The sequence below is a fragment of the Mus caroli genome, unplaced genomic scaffold, assembly GCF_978045245.1.
Source record: "Mus caroli unplaced genomic scaffold, Mus_caroli_1 scaffold_15, whole genome shotgun sequence".
In the NCBI taxonomy this organism is placed as follows: domain Eukaryota; kingdom Metazoa; phylum Chordata; class Mammalia; order Rodentia; family Muridae; genus Mus; species Mus caroli.
The window spans coordinates 21,310,803-21,336,184 of NW_028227270.1; the positions used below are offsets into that span (position 1 = coordinate 21,310,803).

At 43.8% G+C, this 25,382-nt stretch overlaps 1 protein-coding gene across 2 annotated transcripts in view; it reads left to right on the plus strand.

Moving 5' to 3' along the window:
- Mccc2 (methylcrotonyl-CoA carboxylase subunit 2) overlaps positions 1-25,382 on the plus strand; it is a 64,494-nt gene that overhangs the window by 20,116 nt on the left and 18,996 nt on the right. For both annotated transcript variants that reach the window (XM_085830885.1, XM_021180108.3), the window contains exons 4-9: positions 2,112-2,213; positions 3,033-3,160; positions 4,745-4,857; positions 16,656-16,769; positions 21,485-21,549; positions 25,226-25,325. In XM_085830885.1, the coding sequence (XP_085687011.1) occupies positions 2,112-2,213; positions 3,033-3,160; positions 4,745-4,857; positions 16,656-16,769; positions 21,485-21,549; positions 25,226-25,325 (622 nt within the window). The remainder of the gene's footprint in view (positions 1-2,111; positions 2,214-3,032; positions 3,161-4,744; positions 4,858-16,655; positions 16,770-21,484; positions 21,550-25,225; positions 25,326-25,382) is intronic.

Below are 25,382 nucleotides of genomic sequence, written 5' to 3' on the forward strand. Positions count from 1 at the left end.
TTTTACTGCTGCGAACAGACCCTATGACCAAGGCAACTCTTACAAGGACAACATTTAATTGTGGCTGGCTTACAGGTTCAGAGGTTCAGTCCATTATTCAAGGTGGGAACATGGCAGCATCCAGCATGCATGATGCAGGAGGAGCTGAGAGTTCTACAGCTTCATCTGAAGGCTGCTAGCAGAATACTAGCTTCCAGGCAGCAAGGATGAGGGTCTTAAAGCCCACACCCACAGTGACACACCTACTCCAACAAGGCTACACGCCCTGGGCCAAGTATATTCAAATCATGACATATAGGGTTCAAAGACCACCATCCATTTATTGTGTGTCAGACATTTATAGGCAATGAAATGGCAGTTTGGGGGAATGAGATGGACAGACATCTCTGCTCTACTGAGTTCTATTAGGTCAGCGGGCGGTAGAAAGTAAGCAGTAAACACTGGAATTGTAAAATAGATGAGAATTGAGCAAGTATTGTGGGAAAGAGAAACAACCAATCAGAAGTTCTGCAGTGGGAGAGCTCTGGATGTGTTTGAGCAGTGCCAGGAAGCTAGAGAGTAGTTGAGGCAACAGTGGTGGGGAGAATAGTAGGGGGTGGGGTCTGATTCTGGGGGTGTCCATAGGCTATTGGCTCTGGCTTTTCCGAAAACAAACAAACAAAGGAACTGCAGTCTGAATTAAACAGGACTTGTTGAGTTCCCAGGATGACATTTATGGTGGTAGGCCCCTAGACTAATATGCCTGGTCGCTCTCTTAGTTTGTGTTCCGATAGTTTGATATTTTTGTAAGTGACAGAGTTGCCCATAGCTTCTACTCTCTGGATCCTGTCATGAAGTGTGACACGTGACTGTTTTTATTTAAAGATTCTGCTCTTCTGACTGCTGTGCTGGGAGTGGACTGTGCAGTAGGGTCAAAGGGTGGCGGGGTGAGGGTGGTACCGAGAGCAGAGACCTGGTAGATCTCCTGGCAAACAGGGAAAAGGTGGGTGTATGTACAGGGTTATGTTTGAAGATAGGGTCTCACATAGCTGATATCAGAATCCCTGAATAGCTGAGGATGATCTTGAATCCCCGACCCCATTTTGGAAGTGTTAGGGATTAAACCTAGGACTTCATGCAAGCTAAGCAATAACTCTCACTGACATACACTCCAGCCCAACCTTGAACTTCTGATCCTCCCTCCTCTGTCTCCCTGGGGATGGGATTACAGGTGTGTACCACCATATCCGGTTTCCATGGTGCTGGGCATTGAACCCAGGGCTTTGTGCATGGCAGGTGAGAACTCTACCAACTGGGCTATATCTGTATCCCACCAAATAGTTTTTTCTTATGGCATCCATGTTTGGATGGGAGTGTGCATGTGTCAGCCCCGGGGCAGGTGTGTCATGGCACATGTGGCCGTCAGAGGATGGCTTTCAGGAGTCACTTGTCCTCTGCTATCTTCCATGACCCAGGGATCAAACGCAGGTTGTCAGGGCTGTGTGCAAATGCTTCTACCTACCTGCTGAGCCCTCTGATAGCCTCCAGCACACACTCGGTTATACAGATAAATATCAGGCGCCTGCATTAGAGAAACAAAACGAGAAAGCAACCATACCAAATCTAGCATTCTAGAACTCCTTTTTCTCCATGGTATCTTAAACACGTGTGTAAATGAAAGGTGGGCAGTACAGTGCCAGGTGTGAGCCTGGGGCCTCAGAACAGGTTACTTCTGGATATCCCAGTTCTGCCTTTTATGACCTGTGGGGCCTTAGGCTAGCGGCTGGGTTTTGGTTCCCTCTTTAGCGAATGAGTTAGTGCTTATGAACCTCTTAGAAGAGAGCCAGGTACATGGTAGATGTTACCTGTTGTTCCCTTTCTATGGTAACATACATATATGCATAGCATTTCAACAATAAGTCTCCAGTATTTTATGGTAGCCTGTTACATGGCTACATCATATAAATTCCTATGAAGCTCTTATCTAGTCTTATTTTAGAAATCTTTTTGTAGATTTTTACATGTAACATGCATTTTTGAAATAGTGCCCTGTTTTAAAAAAAGTTCCACTGATGTGTGTAACATTTTAAATACAGATATTTAACTTAGAAAACATCCTTTCGTCCTCTTAGGTCTCCCTTTCTGGAATTCTCCCAGTTCGCAGGTTACCAGTTATACGGTGACGAGGAAGTCCCCGCCGGTGGCATCATCACAGGCATTGGGCGAGTGTCGGGGTGAGTGTCCCACCTCTGCTCAGGTGTGAGGGACAGGAAGAGTCGCTAGAATGGGGTGCCTGCCTCACTCTGCATGTGGCGTGGAAGCTTTGTGCCCTTTGAGACGTGAGTGTCCCACATGTGTGTTCTGTGGCTTGTCTGTGGAGCTGTAGAGACCACAAACTGAAGGAAGAAAAGTAAAATTCAGCCAGAGTTTCTGATCCAACTCAGAATTTTCCCACTTCCCCCAGATGTGAGATTTTAAAATATATTACATCCTGACTGCATGCCCCTCCCTCTTATCATCCTAGTTCCTCCCCCTCTCCATCCTTTCTTCCTCTCAGGAATATCAACTAAATGTGGCATATCAAGTTGCAATAAGACCAGGCACCTCCCCTCATATTAAGGCTGGCTGAGGCAGATGTCCTAGAGAGCTAGGATCAAACCAAACATGCCTGGAAAAAAGAAAAAAGTAAAGAAATGATTCCTAATGATATTCTGCTATCCTCATAGACAGGAGCCTTGCATAATCGCCATCAGAGAGGCTCCATCCAGCAATTGAAGGAAACTGATGCAGAGCCACACAGCCAGACATTAGGCAGAGATCAATGAGTACTGCAGAAGAAGGGGAGGAAGGATTGTAGGAGCCAGAGGGGTCAAGAACACCATCAGAAAACCCACAGAATCAGCAAGCCTTGACGTAGGAGTCCACAATATAGTCTCATTAGATTCTGGCATGCTAGAGGTTTTAATGGCTGTAGCCCATGTCTTATAAAAAGCTTAATCCCCTTCCATTTTGCAGAAGTCTCAGTCTCTTTCAATGGACTTTCTGCCTTTCAGGGTCGAATGCATGATTGTGGCTAACGATGCCACCGTCAAAGGAGGCAGCTACTACCCAGTGACTGTGAAGAAGCACGTGCGGGCACAAGAGATTGCGCTGCAGAACAGACTCCCATGCATCTATCTGGGCAAGTCACAAGTGCGCTGTGAACTGTTTTAGCTGGTAAAATGGAAGGCTGAGTGGAAGACTGTGCCATTGTTACTGGGTGTTTGAAAATACTGCTGGTTCCTCCTGCAGTTAGAAAGCAAGATAGTGTTTACTAAGAGCTGCTATGAAGGGTTGCGAAGAACTGTCCACTGTACCACAGTGGTACATTAACAGTTTGGCATGTACTAGCTTTCCCTCTGGATATTTTATCTTTCTGTTTACTTTAATTAATTCAAGCTATTAAAAATAGCTAATATCTATGGATCTCTTGAGAGTCAAACATTATGTTAAATACTTGAGTGTTACATAGTTTGAATAGATTGTAATTTAAGGTACAGTGAATTTCCAGAGACAGTCAGTCTTCATTTGAAAGTTAAGTACATTTGCATTAAAGGCTGTTTTGAACAGAATCTAAAAGCAAAGTACTTTAGAACTGGCACCTTCTAGATACTGGCTTAGTTTGCCAAAACTCTTGCAACATACTACTCATTTACAAATGTGTAAATATTTGAATAGTCATAATGTAGATTCTTTTTCTTTTTTCTGGGAAAGTAAATTTACCTGGTTGACATATAAGGTGAATTTCTTTGAGCACATAGAAAATAGGAAATGAAACTGCTTGCAGGCACCGGGTGGGCACACTGAAGAGCATTAACATTGTTTCTGTCTTCAAGGAGGTCATATTTAATGGAAGACAAATGCAAAATATTAAATAATAAAAGAAAATGATTGTAGGCAATAATAATAATAGGTATAGGGCTAGTTAACTTCTATTTCTCTCGCTCTCGCTCTCTCTCTCTCTCTCCACCCCCCCCTTTTTGACACATGGTCTAGGTAGCCTTGGCTAGCTTGGAACTGACCGAGATCCACAGGCCTCTGCCTCCTGAGTGCTAGGATTAAAGACACCACCACACCTGGCTCTAAGTTTTCTTTTTAACATTTGTTCTGTACACTCATAGAGTAGATGCTGGACTCAAAGCTTTTTACATATGTGATTTCACGTCCTCCTGAAAGCTCTATGAAATGGCTGCTGTTGTTTACCTCATGGCTGAAAAAGTTTGAGGTGCACAGGATGTCCTATAAGCACACCTTTGATCTCACAACCACACAGCCGTGCTGTTGAACCTCACTGCGATCTGTAGTAAAACTGTTCTCACTACTTAGGAAGCCGGTGCAGAAGGATCATATAGCTAAACCACGCAACAAACAAACAAACAAACAAACAACAACAACAACAGAAACACTGAAAGAAAGGAACATACAAATTATCCACGAGTCCTTTAACAGTTTTTGTATCGATCCAGGAAGATGTGTTTTCAGTTCTACTGGCAAATTCATGCATTTGTAGGTCTTTTGCTGTTCTTTAAGGGACAAAGTTTCTTGAGTTGTTCATATGAAGCTGTGAAAAAAGGCTGGAAAGGAAACTGTCTGAGAGGAAACTTTTTGGTTGTGTTGGGGAACCCGAGATTCTAGCATACATTGAAGATAGGGGGCAGGCTTTGGTGAGGAGCACTGTGGCTGTTTGTCATCTTCTGTGCTCACTTCTCTCATTTTCCTTATTCAGTTGACTCAGGAGGGGCTAACTTACCTCGGCAAGCAGACACCTTTCCAGACCGGGATCACTTTGGCCGCATATTCTATAATCAGGCAATTATGTCTTCTAAAAACATCACACAGGTAATTTCTCATTGGTGAAATATAGTAATATAGTTTTGTTTGTTTGTTTAAAACTTCAACTGTCATTGCTACCACACAATCAAGATGTAGTAAAAAAACAAATGAACAGAATTTCCTTAGGTGAGATGGCTCAGAGAAGTAGAGTCTTTTTTGTTTGTTTGTTTGTTTGTTTTGTGTTTTTGTTTTTCAAGACAGGGTTTCTCTTTGTAGCCCTAGCTGTCCTGGAACTCACTCTGTAGACTAGGCTGGCCTCAAACTCAGAAATCCACCTGCCTCTACCTCCCAAGTGCTGGGATTAAAGGTGTGCACTACCACTCCACTGCCTGGCTGGGAAGTAGAGTCTTAACACCAAGCCCAACAACATGAGCTCACGCTCTGGGAGGCATGGAAGGAAGGAGAGACTCTCTTGAGAGTTTGCCTGACCTTCACATGTGGGCATGGAACCATAGCCCTGGCTGTACACAAAATAATAAAGAAATGTAATAAAAAATTTCAAAAAACCAGAAGTTATTATATAATGTAGGAAAGTTTTGTAAGGTTGTCTTCAGTTCAAATTTATCCTAACTTCAGGCACGTTCCTGAATTATAATGAATGTTAATTACCCAAGGAAAAGAGGTTTGAAAAGGAAGTCATTGTTTTAGGACTGATCTATTAGTACAGAGAAACATTAGTGTACTGACAAAGAGATACACAGAGATAAGTCCATATGAGCATTGATTATTAGAGCAAAAGATACTTAACTCATGGGCATCAATGGAAGATTCATAACGGTGTTTAGCTGTTAAAGCGAAAGCACTAAAATGCATGCATCAGCATGAATAAATGTCAAAGCTGTCTTGAGAAAAAGCAGTTGTAGGTAAATTTGAGCCAGTACCCATGCATGTGATAATTGGGTGCATAAAACCTCACTGTGTTGTGCTTGTGTGTAAGCGTGCATTGGAGAATGTCACACACAGTTGTGAACAGTGTGGGTGCTCAGGAGGGAAGGAGAAAATGGAGGTCATTCAAGAGGAATGAGGGGACTTAGGTTGTATCTAAAATTTTATTTAATTGAAATTCTCAGAGTGTATGAACATAAACTATTTATGAAGGGTCTTGCTATGTGTAATCCCATGAAGGACTGTGAGAAGAAACGAGATGGTTCTGGATCCCCTAGGTGGGGCTCACAGCTGATGGTAAGTGTCCTATTGAGACAGAGTAAACACAGGCATCCCGAGAAGGCAGCCAACGGACTCCACACGCTCTCCTCTGACTTTGATATGCACACACAGTCTGTTTTGGGTTACAGCCTTCTCAAGGGTGGCCAGAGACCAGTGTTTCATTTCTGACCCTTACTCTCCTCACTTTAAACCTTCCTGCCCCGGAGGTCGGTCTGTCTGTCTGTCTGTCTGTCTCTCTCTCTGTAGCTTCTTTATGTCACCCTTTGTTCTTTTCCAAAACCTTCGGCTTCACACCGAGTTCCCTTATTCTCCCTACGATTTTAAAATTATGCCCCCCAACCCCACCAAGAACTTGAATACAATTTCAGGTCATTGTGTAGGCCCTTGGCCCTCCACATCTCTGCCTCTAAACCTTTGGGGTGCTGCTGTCTCTGTAGGTTTTCTGCTAATGTCTTGGTGTAATACAGAAATGTGTATGCGGTTTCTGCCCCTGGTTCCTGGTTAGGAAAAGCTTGGGTTCCCATGTATGGTCTCCGTCTTGTTCCTAAGACAGAACTCCTAGGACTCTTGTAGATAAGGGTGCCAGGAACATCTTTTGTTTTAATGTTTGGTCTTTGATACCTGGTGCAAAGCTCCTAAATCCCTCAGGCCCTGCTCCCCGAATCTTTTGGAGATGATCCCTCCTGCCTGCATGATGAAGCCACCATACAGCCCCCTCCTGAAAACCCCTATAAGGCTTTCAAGATCTTCCCACTTGTTAGACACCTCTGAGTGCTGGGAGGATGGCAACCCTAGCTCCATAGAGACAGAGGCGCTCAGAACTCTTTCAGGCCCAGCCCGTGTGTCACCACCCAGCTGTTTTCTGTGGCCTTTATTAATTAACCAGCATGCAGAAGTACAGCATTTGCTTGAGTTCTGTGGGCCATTCTAGCACATTAAGTGCAAGGAGAGGGAAGAGTGGGAGCTCCGGTCTATCCTTAGGTAGCCAGGAGCTGATGCCTCTGCCCGACTGGCATTTAAAGTGAGAACAGTCTGGCAGAACCGAGTGCTATCTCCACATAGTGTGAACTGGGTAAGGGCGCCCCCCGCCCGCCCTCCAGCTGGTGTCCAGGGGAGAACTGATTACTTGGTGTGGTAAGAACTCCCTTCCTCATCTAATGGCAGAAGTGTTCAGTGATTACGGGAGAGAGCAGGAGAAACAGTTTTCTAGGCTCTCTTGGCTCAACCAGACCTGAGCACATCACCACCCCCTGCTCGTCTGCTTGGTGCTGTCTTCTGATTCTTTTGTGTGCATGTGTGGCACATGTATGTATCTATCTGGTTATGAGCTGCCACATGAGTGCCAGGACCTGAACACAAGTTCTCCTCAAGAGCAGCGTGAGCTCTTATCCTCGGAGCCATCGTTCAAGTTCCGGTCGCCCTTTCCTGTCCTAGGGTTGACGTTTTGATGTCAAGAAACAAGAAACCTTGAGTCTTCGCTTTTCCCCCTCACTTTTTTTTAGGTTAAAATAGTTATCTTTTTTTGTTCTTTGCATCTCTAGCTGCCATTCCTAACTCTTCCCTCTAGATTGGTTCTGGCTGATTTCTCATTTGTTATTATTGCATCTTTGTCATTAGAGCAATATCAGATGACTTTTATATCTTCACAAATTTTCCTGAGATGGTACATGCTAATATTTATTAAAAGACGATCTCTTGTAATTGTAAAAGCAAATGCCGACACACTGACTGGTTTCTTTCTCTCTCCCACCCTCTTCCCATCTCTTTCCATTCCACTTTTCCCAAGTCCTCATGTTATACCACTGAGCCAAGCCCCAGCCCCTTTCTTATATTTTATTAAAACTATGGCTTAGAGTATTTAAAACAAATCTTTAATAATTCATCATGTACATCAACCATCTGTGATGTTATGCTTTGGATAAGGCCTAGTCTTCAAAGAGACAGTGTTATGGTGGGAGGTCTTGAAGGGGAGGGCCTACTGCAAGGTGGATGGGACATGGAGCACTGCCCCCAAAATGGAGTAGTGCAGGAGCGGGTTGATTCCTCGAGAATGGATTTTATATTATTAAAGTATGAAAGTGGTCTCTATGGTCTCTCACGTCCAATCTTGTCATGTGACCTTTTTTCCTGTCACATGTTTCTGCCATGATGCCACCTGACATATTGTGATATGGTTAGAAAGTCCTCACCAGAGGTTGCCTGATCTTTAACCTTTCAAAACATTGAATCAAATAAACCATTTTTTTCTGTGTAAAATATCCAGTCTCGGGTATTGTATTATAACAACACAGAACAGACTAAGATATAACTCTGGCTCTGCCATTTATGCATTTGACAGCCATCAGTGGGTGCCTCTCTCCAGTTCTATTTTTCTACCCTAAGATTGTTTTTTATTTAACATTATTAACCTCATCCATTGTAGATCTGCTTATCTACTTATCTCTAAGAATATAGAGATATTCTTATCTATGCCATTTCCTGTACAGTCTCAGATATAAAAATAATGTTGACAGATAACTAGACCTTTCAGGTTTAACACTTGACTTTTACTTCGTAAGAAAAGAGACTTTTTTAGGTCAGGATATTTATCTTTTTTGCTCATTGAGTCTCCAGAAGCTATTTTTAACTCTTCTTTCTAGATAGGTCCTGGCTGATTTCTCATTCTTTATTGTTGGTTCCTTGTGACTAGAGGAATATCAGATGAATATTTCACATATTTCCCTGAGATGAGACATGTTAATATTGTTAAAAGATGATCTCCTCTAACTGTTAAAGCAAAGGCCAACACATTAACAGACTACCGTAGGTACTAGCCTTCGAAGCATCCTTTTCTTACCAAATGGTGGGCTGTGCATTCTCCTCACCTCCTGGAGTTTAGGTACCTCAGAGGTACAGAGGTACCTTTCTGCGCTCCTGTCCTAAAGCTGCTCCACAGACTGTGCACTCGCAGGCTAACTCCTGTTGGTCCTTGCAGTCTGATGTTTTCAAGTTGCTGGCTTCTTATGTATGCCAGCTTCTTATGCAGTTCTTAGTGTGAACTAATCGTTAGCAGAAGTCTCACTCTCCTGTTAATTTTAACTGCCTACAGTAGTCTACTCACTCTAGCTTGACCTTTGGTGTAGAAAACACCCTGCTTTCCCCCTACGCCCGGGGTTTAGTGCTTAGACTTTTCTATTGAAATCAGCTTCGTTTATCGAGCAGTGTGAAAGTGCATTGTTTCCCTATTTTGCTCTAAATTTTGGAGATTTTAGATGACTACCGTCATGCATTACCTCTCCCCTCCCTTCTCCTTGCTTTAGCTCATTAGTTTTGAAGGTTACTTCAACAACTGCCTTTGTTTCAAGCATCTATGATCATCCTGAGGGGGCTTAAACAGGCAGATCCTGTTATTTAAGAAATGCATTCCTTAAAGACCCGTAAAGCCTGGGGGTGGGGGATGAAAGCAGTGTATTTGGTTGCATCGAGGCTCTCTAAACTGAGGCTCTGATAACAAGAATGAGGAAGAGGCATTGTGGGTAAGATGGGCTTCTGCATTCTGTGTACATTTCATACCTGTTGGCACAGGTGAGCATGAGTGCCTCAGAGTTAGCAGAGTGTTGATCTGTCAATGTAGGTGACAATGATCTGAACTTCTAGCCAGCTATTCATCTGGGATGTGCACCTGTGTCTTTTATCTGCAGGCCAGAAGAGGGCATCAGATCCCTTTATAGATGGTCATGAGTCATCATGTGGGTCCTGGGAATTGAACTCAGGACCTCTGGTTGAACCATCTCTACAATGCAAACAATGTGATACAGACAGAATTTGCTTTTCACAATTTCTTTGAATGCAAAGGCAGCAAGATGGGAGGCCTGAGTAGCTTTTCCATCCAGCGCTGGGTCTCTTCCCCTTGCTGGTGCGTTTATCTTGGTCTCTATGAAAGTAGAAAATGGTCTTCAGCTTTGCAGTGGGAGCATGCAGGAGATTCAGACTTGACAAGGCTTTTCAGAATGAGGCATGGGTAAGACTTCCCTGGCAAGCCTCCTGGTTGACTCCCTGGCAAATCCATTTCACTGAGCTGCCTGCTGGGCTACATTGTATCCTTAGTTTTGTTACAATGAGACCCAGTCTCTGTTTGTTTGCTAAGGGAAGCTGAAGAGGGTCTTGAATTTGTCTTGTGTGATTGCCTGTGGCTTGCAGCAACTTATTTCTGTTTCTCAGGCACCATACTTGTGGAAGTGACAACAAGAGTTATTTCTGTGGGTTAGTGGCATCCATGTCTGCCATTTACTTCCTTGCTGATGGTTTAAGTCATAGAGTCCTGCTGGGCTTCTTTCTCTCTTGTATCTTTGTTGTGTAGCAGGCACTCTGTCTGGTGATGAGGGTTGTCGCCTCTCTGAGTTCTGGGAGTTCATCTTTGTCTTGATGAGAGTCCCCCTACTATCCCTTTAGCACGATACTGATGTTGTGCCTCCAACCCAAGCTGAGTCCACACGTCATAGTGCAGCCATGCGTTTTATGACATTTTAGTTCTTAGTGGAGAGTGGAGCAGATTTTTCTCAGCAGTTCCAGATACTTTGGCTCCCGGAGTGGCCCTGCATAGGACATGCACAGGGACATACTTTGGGCTGTGAGTGGTGCTGCTGGACTCTGAGATCCCTGGATCCTGTGAGCAGAAGATGGAATGGCAGGATGCTTCTGTACCTGTCCTCTTGTCCCCTGTTGTGAGTGATGAGCAACTTAGAATCAAGCGATGAGATGAGACTGCGGGATGCCTACTGGTTTAGTTGGTGACTTATCTGTGCTGTGTTCTCTTTATGCCGTTATCAGCACCTGCTTGCATAGCATTAAAATTGTACTTATTTTAATACTTGTGATTAAGGGGTTGGGAAGATGGGTAAGCCATCAGTAGATAACCACCCATAACTCCTGTTCTAGGCGACCTAATCTCCCTTTCTGGTCTCCATATGCTTTTGCAAGCACAGGGTGCACACAAAACTCCCACAGGCACACATATACAACATAATTAAAACTAAGTTTTGATTAAGAGGTATTGAATTGGAATCCAGCCAGAGCTACATAGTAAGATTGTATCTCAATAAATAAACATATTTTTAAAATAAATTAAAAATACTTATGACTAGAAAGGCTTTCTTTGTTATTGTTGAAACATTTGAGAATTTTTGTTCCTCGGGGTACAGTAACTATAGCTCTTGTGGGCATTTTTTTGTGCTTATTAAAATGTTTTTATGCCTTTAAAGATTTTATATATTTACTTAATTATTTATTTTATGTATATGAGTAGCTTGCCTGAGTATGTCTGTATACCACGTGAGTGCCTATTGCTCTTGGAGGCCAGAAGCAGGTGTCTGACATCCCTCCCACGCCTGTGCTTTTAAAATTATGTGAGTGTTGAGAGAGTGCCATGCAACTCATCTATTAACTGTGAAAATCTAGTTATATTTTGGGTATTGCTGAGTTGAATGGAGCTTATTATATTTTTATCTTCCCATTGGCCCTGACTCTGTTTCTGCCCAGTCCTCCCAGCCACAGAGCTTCTTTGCCTCTATGGGTTTGTCTGTTGTGAGCATTTTGTGTAACTTTGTATCTGCACTCCTTCATTTAATACGATGGCTGTACCACTCTGTGGGATGGTACAGAATTCTCCTTGGCCCGGGTCGTTCTTGCCTACTGAAGATGAAGAGTTTACAGGTAGACCCGATGAAAGAGGGAAAATAGAAAGACCTGGTCATTCGCTCCATCCTGATGTTCTGATCAGTGGTGGGCTTCACAGATGAAGGTGGTCCTGAGGTTATATCACCTACAGGCTTTGCTGTCTGTTTGGAATTCTATTCCTTGATGTTTGCCCTGTGATGAAAATGCCTGGCTTTGCATTTCTCAGAACTTATCCATGCTGTTAGTCAACACTCACCTATACTAGTAAAGTTGGTTCTGCCTCCATTATATTAGCTTGAGACAGGGTGTTTTGTTTTGTTTTGTTTTGTTTTTTCAGTGTTGGGGATTTGAAACTAGGGCCTCTTTCGTAGTAGACAAGTCACTCTCCCTCAGAGCCGCATGCCTTGACCAAGGTAAATTGTTTATTTATTGCTGCTCTAGGACACACTATTCCAACCTTGGCATGTTCATTATCTAGTTCCTGTGGATGGGAGTTTGAGCCTAGCTCAGGGTCTCACAAGATACAGTCACTGGAGCGCATGATGGAAGGGCCCAGTTCCTGGCTCACTCACGTGGTTGTTGACTGAATTGATTCTTCCCAGGCCTCCCTCAGTTCATCTTGGCTGTTGGCTGGAGGGCTGTCCTTGGTCTCTTGTCATTCCCAGAGTACTTCACAGCTTTCTGCTTGGTGTCATCAAAGCAAGAAAGGGAGAAGGGAAGAGAGAGGCTGCAAGAGAAGGGTAACAAAGAGTGGTTTCAGTCTGCTGTACTCACAGGGGTCACACTGATGGGAACACTCAGAGCAAGGTATACTGGGGACCAATCCTGAAGTTTGCCTCACTCACCTGCCCTTTGGTGTCAGAAGTGTGCGTTGTTAGTTTGCTTGGTTGCAGAGGAACTGTGGAGAACATGCATCTGAGATGCCCTCCCCTAGCAACATGACAGAAGTCCCTAAAGTCAGGAGCTGATACTTGGTCATTTAACTGTGAGACAGACACCTGCTGTCTTGGTAGCTCTCCCCTCTCATCTACTCTCCCACAAAGGTGCTGTCATTAGTAAGTAATGTAGGTGAGGTAGTGTGAACATGTCTTCCTCACAGCTCTGGAGTACCAGCTCTTGGTTCAGGACTTGGGAGGGGCCTCCCTCTGTTTTTGTCCTCTTGAGGGACAGAGACTTTTGTGTCTCTATTCACAAGGACCTTGATGATGTCATGGCTCCACCCTTGTGACCATCTAACCTCAGTTGCCTCCCTGAGGGTTTACCTCCAAATTACACCAGGGATTAGAGTTTTAATGTGAAGTTGGGAAGGGGCACAAACTCTCATTCCATAGTAGATGGTATGTATGATGGCATTCAGACAGGGTAATCCCTCCTGTCTACTCCCCTCCCCCCACCTCCCATCCCACCAGCCCCTCCCTCCTGCTTTCCCCCTCCTGTCTCCCCTTGCCCCAACCCCATCAACCCACTCCCCCATCCCCACCTCCTGTCTCCCCCTACCTCTTTTCTCCTCCCCCACCCCACCTTCCCTCCCTCCTATCTTCCCCTGCCCTCTCCCTCCCCCTACCTTCTTCCCATACCCCTTACCTCCCCCTGCCCTCCCCTCCCTCTTATCTCCCCCCATTCCTCCCTCCTGACTCCCCCCCTCCTTTTTCCTTCCCACCCCTATCCACCTTCCCCCCTGCCTCTCCCCCCCTGCCTCCCCCAACCGTCCCCTCCCCACCTCCTTCCCCACCCTTATCCTCTCTCTGGTACTCGCTGACAGCTGCTATTCTTTCCTCTCCTTTGCTCTCTTAACAGTTTTCCTGGAACTCTGCTCTGCCTGTCGGATTTTTTTAGGTCTCATTTTTGAAAACTGTTCTCTTTTAGAATCTTACATCACCGCGCCTCTACTCTAAGTCCCTTGAGCCTTTTCCTTCTGGATCACTGAGATAGTTTGAGCTGAACCCAGTATTGTGGAGGTCCAGGGTACAGCGGTAAAGCTGCCCTTTGTCCCCTTAGCCCGGCGACTCTCAGCTCTCTGAAACACTGCGTGGGACTCTTTAATACAGTTTCTCCTGTGATGGTGACCTCCAACCATATTTCTGTTGCTACTTCATTACTCTAATTTTGCTACTGCTGGGAGCCAGAATGTAAATATCTGTGTTTTCCGATAGTCTTGGGTGAGCCCTGAGAAAGGGTCATTCCACCATGAAGGGATTGCAACGCACAGGTGGAGAATCACTACCTTAGAGGGTTGCAAAAGGCTCAGAATTCTTCAGATATTCATAAAGTGCAGAGATAGTTAAAACACTCAGGCACATCACACAGATTTATCACATTGGCATTCTATTTTGTTATTTTGCCTCACTTTAAAGGAACATATTTAGATATAAACAATTCATCCACAATTCACTGATTCCTAAGACATGGTGGGCTGCTGATGTCTGTCTGCTACTGTAAACTTGGCTACGAGTGTTGCTGCCTTGGGTGCATGGGAGGAATTTTTATAGCCGTAGGTGTCTTGAAAGCACAGTTCTGGGTGTTTGATAAGAGAAAACCACTGCTGTATGATGTTAACAATTAAATGTTGACAGTTTAATAGCAAACACAAAACGTTTAGTTAAGGAAAGAGTCTTTGTGTAATGGCTGTGTAGTTGGAAATTTGCTAACTCACGGTACACTTCTTTTGAGCTAATATTCGTGTGGCGTGCTGTTTATCAAAGCAGATTCTTACATGAATTTAAGGCAAGTTGATAGAAAGAATATTGGGATTAGAAACAAAAACTGTTTTCGAGTGATGCTTTTTTAAAAAATCCATTCTATACTTATTTTTCTTTGGTGATATTTTTATTCCTCTTGAGGGGTACTTAGCTAAACCCTTATGTATTATTCTTTGTGTCATACTAATCTCTGAGCAAGGATCTTTCTTAAGCTTTTTCTAAGATGGAAAGCTTTTGAACACCGAGAGTAAACATTATTGTTAACTCCTTGAACGCATCATCCTGCTTCAATGATTCATTTTCTTCTTTAATTCCTAAAAAAACTGTATTTATTATTAGTGTGTCTTTGTGTGTGTGTGTGTGTGCACGCGTGCGCAAGGGCTTGCACATGTGCATGCCACTGTTATGCATGTGGAAGATGACAAAGTATATTTTAGAATTGTATGTGTGTTGAGTGTTTGACCTGCATGTAGGTATGTGTAGGCATTTGCATGCCTAGAGTTCATGGAGGTCAGAAGAGGTCATTGGTTCCCGAGGAACTGGACTTAGACAGCCGTGAGTTGCCTTGTGGGTTCTGGAAACCAAATCTAGTCCTCTGCAAGAACAGCAAGTGTTCCTAACCACTGACCCAGACCCTGTAGGCAACATTTGGGAGTTGGTTCTCCCCTTCCACCATGGGTCCTAGGGATTGAACTCAGATCCTCAGGCTTGGTGGCAAGTGTGTTTACCCATTGAGACATCTTGCCAGCCCAACATTGTCTTCTGAGCAGCCATGTGTTTGTGTCTGCACACATGCTTATGTGTTATATGTGGGGGTGTGCACCCTCATGTGCACATGTGTGCTTGTGTGTGTGTAGGCCTGAGGTCAAAATCGGGTCACGCTCCACCTAATTTACTTACTTATTTACTTGTGGGAGGCATATGTGTGTCTGTCAGAGTTCAGGCTTGCACAGGAAGAGGGTAGGACAGGACATGAGGTCATTTTCTGCTACTTCCTTGACTTACTGCCTCAAGATAGAATCTCTTACTTACTAAGTGGGAAGTTCACAAACTCCCCACTTCAGCTAGGTTATCTGCCCAGCATGTTTTTGAGACCCACTCTTCTGTGCTGGGCTTATGGGCATCCATAGCTATGCCTGGCTTTTTCCACGGGTGCTAGGAATTTGGACAATTCCTGCTCAGGTTGAGCAGAAAACACTTTCATGCAGGGGACCATCTCCCTAATCCTTTTTAAAAATTTATTTATTTATTTATTTGAGGCAAGGTCTTTCGCTTTCCCTGAACTCACCGATTTGACTTGGCCATCAGAACAGTGAAGGGCAGAGAGTCAGCTTCTCTGCCTCCCCTGCACTGGGATTCTGGGATACCATGCCTAACTTATTTACATGGATATAGGAGTCACTTTGCCAACCGAGCTATCTCCTCAGCCATTTGAGTGGACTTTTAAAATATAAATGTTAATATTAGTTTTATATTTAAAAAATACCATATTTGTGCTAACACAAAATATGAATAATATTCATTCAAAACATTATTGAATATTCCCGTGAGCTCCGTGATTATTAGGGTCACCGTTCTTAGTTCCCCTGTGAGGCAGTTTTATTGACATGGACGTGTGATAGTTTTCTTTTCTCCATTCGCTGCTCACACTAGTAGTTTTTCAAGCCAGTGTTCTCTGCTGGATAGACTTGTCGTGTGTATGTTTTGTAAGAGTGTGACATAAGCTCTTAAGATGAGTTTGTACACGAGGTCTAGATACTATTCTGGGAAGCTGGAGAGAAAGCTAAGTAGTTAATAATAGCTCTTACTGCTCTTCCAGAGGACCCAGTTCAGTTCCTAGTACCCACACCAGGGTGCTTACAAACTTGTAACTCCTGCTCCAGGAGATCGAATCAGATGCCCTCTTCTGGTCTCTACTGGTACCTGCTCTCATACTTTGGATACACACATACATACACACGTACATACATACATACATACATACACACACACACACATACACACATAAATTAAAGCCACAGCAAAAAAGATATTATCTTAGTTGGGGGTTGGGGTGAGTGATGTGTGCCTGGAGTCTCAGTGTTCAGAAGAGGAGAGGATTGTGAGTTCCAGGTTAACCTAGGCTATAATAAGAACCATCTCAGGGCTCCATTTCTAAAATGAAGTCCAGGGAATCAGCTATTAGTAGCACCTAGACACTGTAGTGTCTATAGGGATGTTGTGCCAATGCCACGCTATACTGTTAGAGTCTCATCCCATGGCTTGTCTGTGTCTCCCTTGCAGATAGCTGTGGTCATGGGCTCCTGTACGGCAGGAGGCGCGTATGTGCCTGCAATGGCTGATGAAAACATCATTGTTCAGAAGCAGGGTACCATCTTCTTGGCTGGACCACCCTTGGTAAGAATATAAGACTCTTGGTTGACTGATTATTGATTTATTGAAGGTAAACATATAACACGTAAACTATTCTATGCTTTAGAAATATGGTAAGTATAGTGCATCACATAGATTTACTGTGTACTAAATTTTAATTGTTTGCTTCAGTCAAGTTAAGCATATCTGCATTATCATGCAGCTGTTGCCATATCTAGCTCTAGAAGGTGGTTTTTTTTTTTTCTGCAACACAAACCCATTAAATGTTCCCTAATGTTCCTCCCCCTTTCTCTTTGAGATAGGAACACAATGTGTAACCCTGGCTAGCCTAGAACCACTTTGTAGACCAGGCGGGCCTTGAACTCACAGAGATCAATCTGTTTTTGCTTGGTTTAACATGTGCCATATCTGGCCTCACCCTGGCTAGCCTAGAACTGACTATGTAGACCAGGTGGGCCTTGAACTCACAGAGATCAGTCTGTTTCTGCTTGGTTTAACGTGTGCCCTAGCTGGTCTCGACATTCTCTTTTTTGACTCTTAAGGATTTGACTACTCTGGGTTATATATAGTGAACAACTTTTGGGTAAAATGTTCAGAAATACACATTTGTGTGCCTTCACATACATAATGAAATTCTGGCGAAGATAATATAGAGTGGAAGAAATGTGGTGTGAGAAATATTTTCGTTTGTTTGAGACTAGTGCATGCCTGGCTCATTCTAGAAGGTGTTTTAAGCTGGATGTCATGACACACAGCTATACTCCTAGTATTTAGAAAGTAGAGGTAGGGGGATCAGAAGGTAAGGGTCATTGTCAGCTACAGAGCAAGGCCAGCCTGGGCTACACGAGACCTGGTCTCAATATCCCCCTCTTTAAAAGTTTGGTTTTTTTTAAAATAAAAACAAAACAAACAAACAAACAAAAAACAAAAAATAAAACCAAGCCAGATGCAATGGCCCCACAGCAAACATAGAATTCCGACGCACGTGTCCTCTATGCCAGAGTGTGCTTGGCACCCAGATCTGGAAGGACAGAAGGCTAGTTTCCAGCCCCTGCTTCTGTATCCTCAGCTGGGGTGCATGCCTCACAATGCCACCCCGAGACGGGGCCAGCCTTTCTTTGTCCCACCCTGTCTGGAAACCCTCCCTTGTGCTAGCAGTGATCCCACGGGGGGCATGTGTACTAACAGTTGCTAGGTAGGGCTGGGTAGGAGGTACTAGGAAAGGCCTGGGTTATACACACGTCAGGGAAGACTAGGAGGCTGTAGGAGACAGACCAGAAAATGGCCGAGGTGCCAAAGCACTAAGAGATTAGGAATTCAGCCAGGTATGGAGATAATGCTCTAGCAGTTCTAACACTGGGGACGCAGAAGTCGAGGGTGTTAAGTTTGAGGTCTATGTGGACTAGATAGACCCTAACTCAGAATGATCCAACTGTACTGCTGCTAAGAATGTAGTTAAAGGAATCTAAATAAGCATGCTATGGAATACCTACTGAGAGTGCATGTCTATTACAGCAGTATTCACAATAGAAGATAAGTTATGGAGTCAGCCTAGATGTCCATCTACAGAGAAATGGGTAAAGAAAATGTGAGTGTGTGTGTGTGTGTGTGAGTGTGTGTGTGTGTGTGTGTGTATAATAGTAGTAGTAGTAGTAATAGAAGTAGAAGTAGTAGTAGTAGAGTTTTATTCAGCAGGGTGGGGGAGATGGCCCAGGGGATAAAGAGCTTGCTTTGTAAGCCTGGGAACCTGAACTCAGTTCCCGAGCACCCACATCATATATGATATGAAAGCTAGGATGTAGAGAATAGGGTATTTGAGAAGAGGAAGAGAATTAACAGGAAGAAGGAACGAGTCAGGAGAGGGTAGTGAGGAGTAAATAGGATTCAAGAATAGGACACGCTTGCGAATACTATCACAAACTTGCTAATGCTATACGCTAACAAATACTATTGCTGTGCAATGGATAGGTGCCAAAATATTGACAAAACCAGCTAGCAATTCAGATCAAGCTGGGGTATAGCTTGGTGGTAGAGCATGTACTGAGCATGTGTCAGTATTCATCACACACACACACATACATACATACACAGATATTTCAGTAGGGTAGCCACATAGAGTTAAACTGTAGTCCTAAGAACAGGGCTATGCATAGCTCACTGGTCTTCACTTCCCTTTGACTGACTCCATAGTAAAGGTTCTCAGCAATGCATTTGTTAACATGCTAATGTCATCCTATGATCCTAGATCTCAAAGCAGGAAATCATGTGCCTTGCTACAGAATATCTCGTGTACAGAAAACCCCCCAAAAATCTAATAGTTACTAGAAAGTCCAAGGAATTATACAACTATAACATACATGTGCTAAAACATTATTCAGACATAGAAAGGTCTTCACTGCATGGATGGGAAATATGTGAGACACACACAAAACTGTGGTGTCACTTTCATAAATATTTAAGGGTGAGCCGGGCGTGGTGGCGCATGCCTTTAGTCCCAGCACTCGGGAGGCAGAGGCAGGCGGATTTCTGAGTTCGAGGCCAGCCTGGTCTACAAAGTGAGTTCCAGGACAGCCAGAGCTATACAGAGAAACCCTGTCTCGAAAAACCAAAAAAAAAAAAAAAAATATTTAAGGGTGCCAAAATCATGGAATAGAAAGTAGAATAGTGGTTACCAGGGTCTAGGGGGAGGGAGGAAGGGGGAATGGCCACTGCTGAATGGAGGTTCTTCTGAGAGTCATGGAATGTTCTGGAATTAGGTAGTGGTGATGGCTGCACAATCTCATGATTACAAAAAAAAAAAAAAAAAAGCCTTTGAAATGTATGCTTTACCATGGTGGGCCCCAAGGCTTGCTGGTTACTTGTAGAAACTCATTTTCATGCAAAGTAAGTGTTCTCCTAAGCGATTCTCCCAAGAAGATAAGGTAGACCAGTAGGAGCTGGTACTTTAACTGTAGTAACACTCCAATGTTATTTTGAATGTTAATTTTCTTATCTGTTATCTTTTCCCCATGCTGTTTGTAATAGCTCATGAGGGGAAAGTGTACTTTTGCATTAGGAAGGGTACATATCTTTAAGAGGAAAGGTGTGTTAATGTTTGCAAACTTCTGTTGGGAGGAATTATGGCCTGCAGTGCTGGTGGCGCAACATCCAGTGTTTCAGAAGGGTTCACTGAGCTCTACCCACGGATTCAGATTCGCCATCACTTAGTGGCCACGGAAGCCTGGAGTTCTCCAGATCAGAACTTCTGTCAGTGGTCCAGGAGAGACTAAGGTTTAGGGGAGGAAGAATCTGAAGGACCAGGCACTGAGAATTCCATATCCTGACCCTTGTGTAGGCAGCTGGGGAGAGGCTTTGCAGGGTGGATGGAGTTCAGGTCCTGTTAGTTGAAGCAGCTTAGTGTGGTTGAAGCAGATGACTAAGCAGAAGAGGGTGAGGGAGAACTTTCTGTTCTGGCTCCTTTACCTTCCCAACTCGCTGTTACTAGAATGAGCCCTCTTATTGTTCCTGACTTGTGCCACTGAACCTTTCACAGCACCAAGCGTGCTGTGGGCGTTTAACAAATACGAACTGATGACAACCCTATTTTTCCCCACTGGAAATTAGTCAGAGTCCTGAGAATAAATATAGTATATCTGTTGTTTATCTCTTTTTATGACTTTAAATATTCAGACACCTCTTATAATTAGTTATTATCTGGACTGAAAGCCATTTTGCACTGTTTTTTTTTTTTTTTTTTTTTTTGGAAAGAGAACCAATAATTAACTTCTGAGGGTGGGATAATTGGAGGTGAAAATTTTAATTGCCTCTCTCTGTGGAAAGATATTTTATTTAAAAAGAGAGCCTTTGATACAGTGAAGAATAGCTTCCCTGGGCTGTAGCTTAGGTTAATTCTTGATATTTTAATAAAATCTTTTTATTTTTATCTCAAGAAACAGATTAGTCAGCCCAGGAAGAAGGAATCAACAAACAGCTTCTACAAGACAAGGTGGCACTGGGTTCTAAATGACCTCTCCTTTCACTTTCATGTTGTGGTTTCTTGTAGTTCTTAGTTTCTTAAGTCATTCTTGATTTATTGCTTGATTTTCTTCCTTTTCTTGGCTCCATCCTGTCAGATCTTAGATTTGGGTAACTTATGTAGGTGATCTTTTTTCCCACTTTAAAGATAAAATAACTGGATTTTATAGCCTGGTTATTGAGTATTTGAAGATGAATGGATCTCCTGAGGACCCCACAGTATAGAGCTGATGAGAGAAATACATAAAGAGTGCTGAAATACAGACCAGAAGATAGCATGCAGATGTGTAAGTGAGATTAGATTCTCTTCTTGGACCCTCAGTTTGCCCAGCATTACATGGTTAATACCATAGGGTGTCACCACCATGAGGACTCCTGCAGGCCAAGAGGGAGCTCACCAGGTAGGTGAAAGAAAAAAGGATCCCAGACAGTAAGAGATGACGGTACACAAAGAGTTTAAGGTGTCCTGGGCAGCATCATGAAGAGAAGGGTGAGTCCCGAGACTCCATCATTTGTACAGGAGTTGTGGGCAGCTCTCAGTGAGCCTGGGTTTAGGTCTCCCTTCTGTAAGCTGGGGATAGTAATCTCTCACTCTGCCTAGAGGTGGCGTGGGAAAGCACAGTGAACTTCAGCTTTGTGGAAGGAAGGATGTAGGTGTGGTCAGCTTAAGCAATGTGCTTGTTAGTATCCGTGAGCCAGGCTCACCATGGCTTTTATCCTTGTAGGTGAAGGCAGCTACAGGTGAAGAGGTGTCCGCTGAGGATCTCGGAGGTGCCGACCTGCATTGCAGGTAAAGCAGGAACACTGCTTCCTTTTAGGATCCATGGCCATTGTGTTTGCTTAAAGGAAGGTTTTCCATTGTTTTCCCTCTGCTTATCTTGCCAGGTCAAACCATAGTTTGTTTCCAGAAGGCTGTTCTGGGTTCAGTTCTTTGGATTGTGGAGCTTTTTCTCAAGTGAGAGTGTTAGCCGCTTAAGAGCAAGGGCGTGGTGGCACATGTCTTTAATCCCTGCACCCTGGAGGCAGAGGCAGGTGGATTTCTGAGTTCCAGGCCAGCCTGGTCTACAAAGTGAGTTCCAGGACAGCCAAGGCTATACAGAGAAACCCTGTCTCGAAAAACAAAAACAAACAAAAAAACAAAAAACAAAACAAAAAAAAAATAAAAGAACAAACAAATGAACAACCCTTAGTGTGTATTTGTGAACAGGCAAATGTGAATCCACTCACATATGTGAGTATGCGTATGCCGTAATGACATGTGGTCAGAGCATGGCATGTCAAAGTCAAGTCCCCACTGCTTCCATGTGGGGTCTGGGAATTGATCCAAGTTATCAGGAGAAAGCGCCCTTATCCTCTGAGCCAGTGTCAGCACAGGGGCTGAGCTAATCCTCTCTATAGCCTTCCAATTGTAGTGCACAAGTTGTCAAAGCAAGCACAGCACCTCAGCTCTTCCTTGAGGCCAGAGAGGCAACTTCTCACTGACTTATTCTCTTCTCATTCTCACTCGAATGCTTGGTATCTATCAGCCATGATCTTATCATCCAGGTGGATTTGAGGGACTTGATAGATGAAGGATACAGGAGAAGATGATAAAGAAAATGGCAGGAAATGACTTCACACCCCACCCCCACCCCATTGGAGACAATGGTGTGGGGTGGGAAGCAGATGTGAAGCTGGAGCAGGGGTCAGACATTTCTGTGGCCCTGTGAAGTTAGGGGTGTTGGAGAGATTGCTTTGCAGACATTGGGCAGACATTGATCTTGTTAGGAAACCTCTGCCTAGTTAAGAGGTGGCACTTAATTCAGACTGGACAGTTCACCTTACCCTGAAAGCATACAGGACTCAGCATGGTGTCCTAAAGGGCAGGTAGACCTGACTATCTGTCAAGTACGAGAAGTCCTCTGTTCTGTGTCATCAGCACCCCAAGGAGCCGAGTGACTATGGAATGAGAAGGGATGGTTTCTTTCCTACAAAGGACATGACTTTTGACTAGCTTAAGGGACCTTCATCTTGGCCTTTTCCACATTCCTCTCATTCAGCACGTGTTGGGTTGTTTGTTGTAGTGGACTTACCTTTTGCTGTTTTGGGTTTTTGTTTTCTTTTCTTTTCTTTTTCTGTCGCTCAGGCTGGCCTGGAACTCAGAAATCCACCTGCCTCTCCTTCCTGAGTGCTGAGATCAAAGGCATGTGCCACCACCAGCCGGCTGACTGATTCAATCAGGAGAAAGAGAGGAAGGTAGTATTTGGGGAACATTATTATTATTATTATCTTACATCTTAGCAGTTTTAAAAGGGTGATGCTGTAAGTAGTCTGTCTTAATCAGTGAAGGGACTCTGGAATTTAGCTTCCATTTGTCACCCTGATTGCCCTTGTGACTTAGCGGAGGTGATTAACTTCTTTGAGGCCCATTTGCTGCTCCGTAAGGCGAAGATTGGAATAGAAGCCTCCTCGTTAGTGCTCATCAAATACTCTGTTAGCATTACTTCCTGTAGTCCGTGATGATCTGTTGACCGTCATGAGGAAATGGGAAGGTGGTGACAGCTTTTTGAAAAAATAGGGTTGAAGAGCTTGTCTCGAAAGCTGGACAAACACAGTTTTAGACCTGGAGCCTGGTAGAGAGAGAGCTGACTCTTGGAAGTTCTTCTCTGACCTGGGTTTATGGGCCTTGGTATGAGTGTTGTTGTATACACACCATAACACACACACACACACACAAACACATTACACCACACACACAACACACACACACACACCACATACACATATACCACACACACACATATACTACACACACCACAAACACACATCACACAAACATCATACACATACAAACACACTACACCACACACACACACTAATAATAATAATAATAATAATGAGTAAGTAAAATCCACAAAACCGAACACACAATGTTACAGCTGGGCACAGCCATAATCCCTGCACTCAGGTAAGGAAGATTGCCTGTTTCAGTTGAAACAGAAACACAAAACGAGTCAGAAATTTGTTGGCTTCTCTGTCTTTTCAATATATGTTTATACCTGCTTAGTCATCATTAAGAGTTAATTTTAAACAAAGATTTACATAGTGTCTCATCCAAAATTTCTCTTTCCTGTTATGGCAAGCTTTAGGCAGTTTTCATAAGAAAGCATTGAATTCAATGTTAAATTAGAATCTTCTCTCTGCTTCCATTTCTACTGAATCACAGTGCAGCGAGGAGTCCGCAGCTACGGTTGCCGTTATGTGCGAAGCATTTAGAGCTAATTTGGTCTGTCAAATCTTTTTAGGAGCTGGAGGGGCTGCCGTGTGTGCTCGGGAGGAGTAAATGTGGTCTCTGCTCTTGTTTAGAACACTAGAACGACTTTCAAAAGTTGGACAAGATATCAAACCTGTTTGTAATCCTTTACCCACACTGTCTTTGTTTGAGTTCTGTTGCAGTGAAGAGACATGGCCACAGCAACTCTTATAAAGGAAAACATTTCATTGGGGCTGCCTTACGGTTTTGAAGGTTTAATCCATTATTGTCATAATGGAGAATGCATAGGCAGACATGGTGGTGGAGAATCAGCTGAGAGTGAGCAAGCCCTTGTAAACTTGTATCAGAGATAGCAAGCCACTGCTTGGGACAGAGCTGACCCCCAGAGCGAGCTTATGCCTAATGTACTACATTTGAATGACCGAAAGCTCTCAGGGCTTTCACCACAGAGCCACGGTATCTGGTTCCCCCCCCCCCTTTTTTTTTTTTTTTGGTTTTTCGAGACAGGGTTTCTCTGTATAGTCCTGGCTGTCCTGGAACTCACTCTGTAGATAGACCAGGCTGGCCTTGAACTCAGAAATCCGCCTGCCTCTGCCTCCCAAGTGCTGAGATTAAAGGTGTGTGCCACCACCGCCCGGCTTCTGTTCCTATTTTTATCTGTTGTCTGAGGGTCAGTGTATTCGAGCCTTTTTGTTTACAAGTGAGAATGACCCTCACTTATAACCTGGTAGGAAGGCAGCTCAGCAGTCTAAGGGAGGGGAGACCACTGGCTCAGCTGGCTACTGATGTGTCCTGTAACTACTCTGTGAACACATGCTGGGTGTGGTTGGGCATCACACACAGTTCTGTTTAAGGTATACAGGATGAGCCTGGATAGAAGTCCTATGAGCAAGCCCTGTAGCCTTCAGGTCAGGGTGAGAAATCCAAAATGTGAGCTCTGATGCAACAGCTGCTGGTCTTAGTCTCTGTGCCTCTGGCGTTCCTCTCTTTATAAGATGAGGGTTTGTAAGGATGATGCTTTTCATAAGGATGATGCTCTTTGTAAGGATGATGCTCTTTCGCCAGGGATATTATGAAAATAAAATAAGATGGCATCTGTTAAGGAAGCAAAGGTGGCATCATTCTCGGGTCAGGGAGAATATCTGGGACTTGTGATATTTAATTACTCTCCTTTTCCAGGTTCTGATTAGAGTGTGTTTTATTTACTCTGCAGAAAGTCTGGGGTCACTGACCACTATGCTTTGGACGACCACCACGCCCTCCACTTAACGAGGAAGGTTGTGAGGAGTCTCAATTATCAGAAGACAATGGATGTGAGTAGGAACCTTTGTCTTTCCTTATCCTGTGGACACTGTGTCCTGTCCTGAATC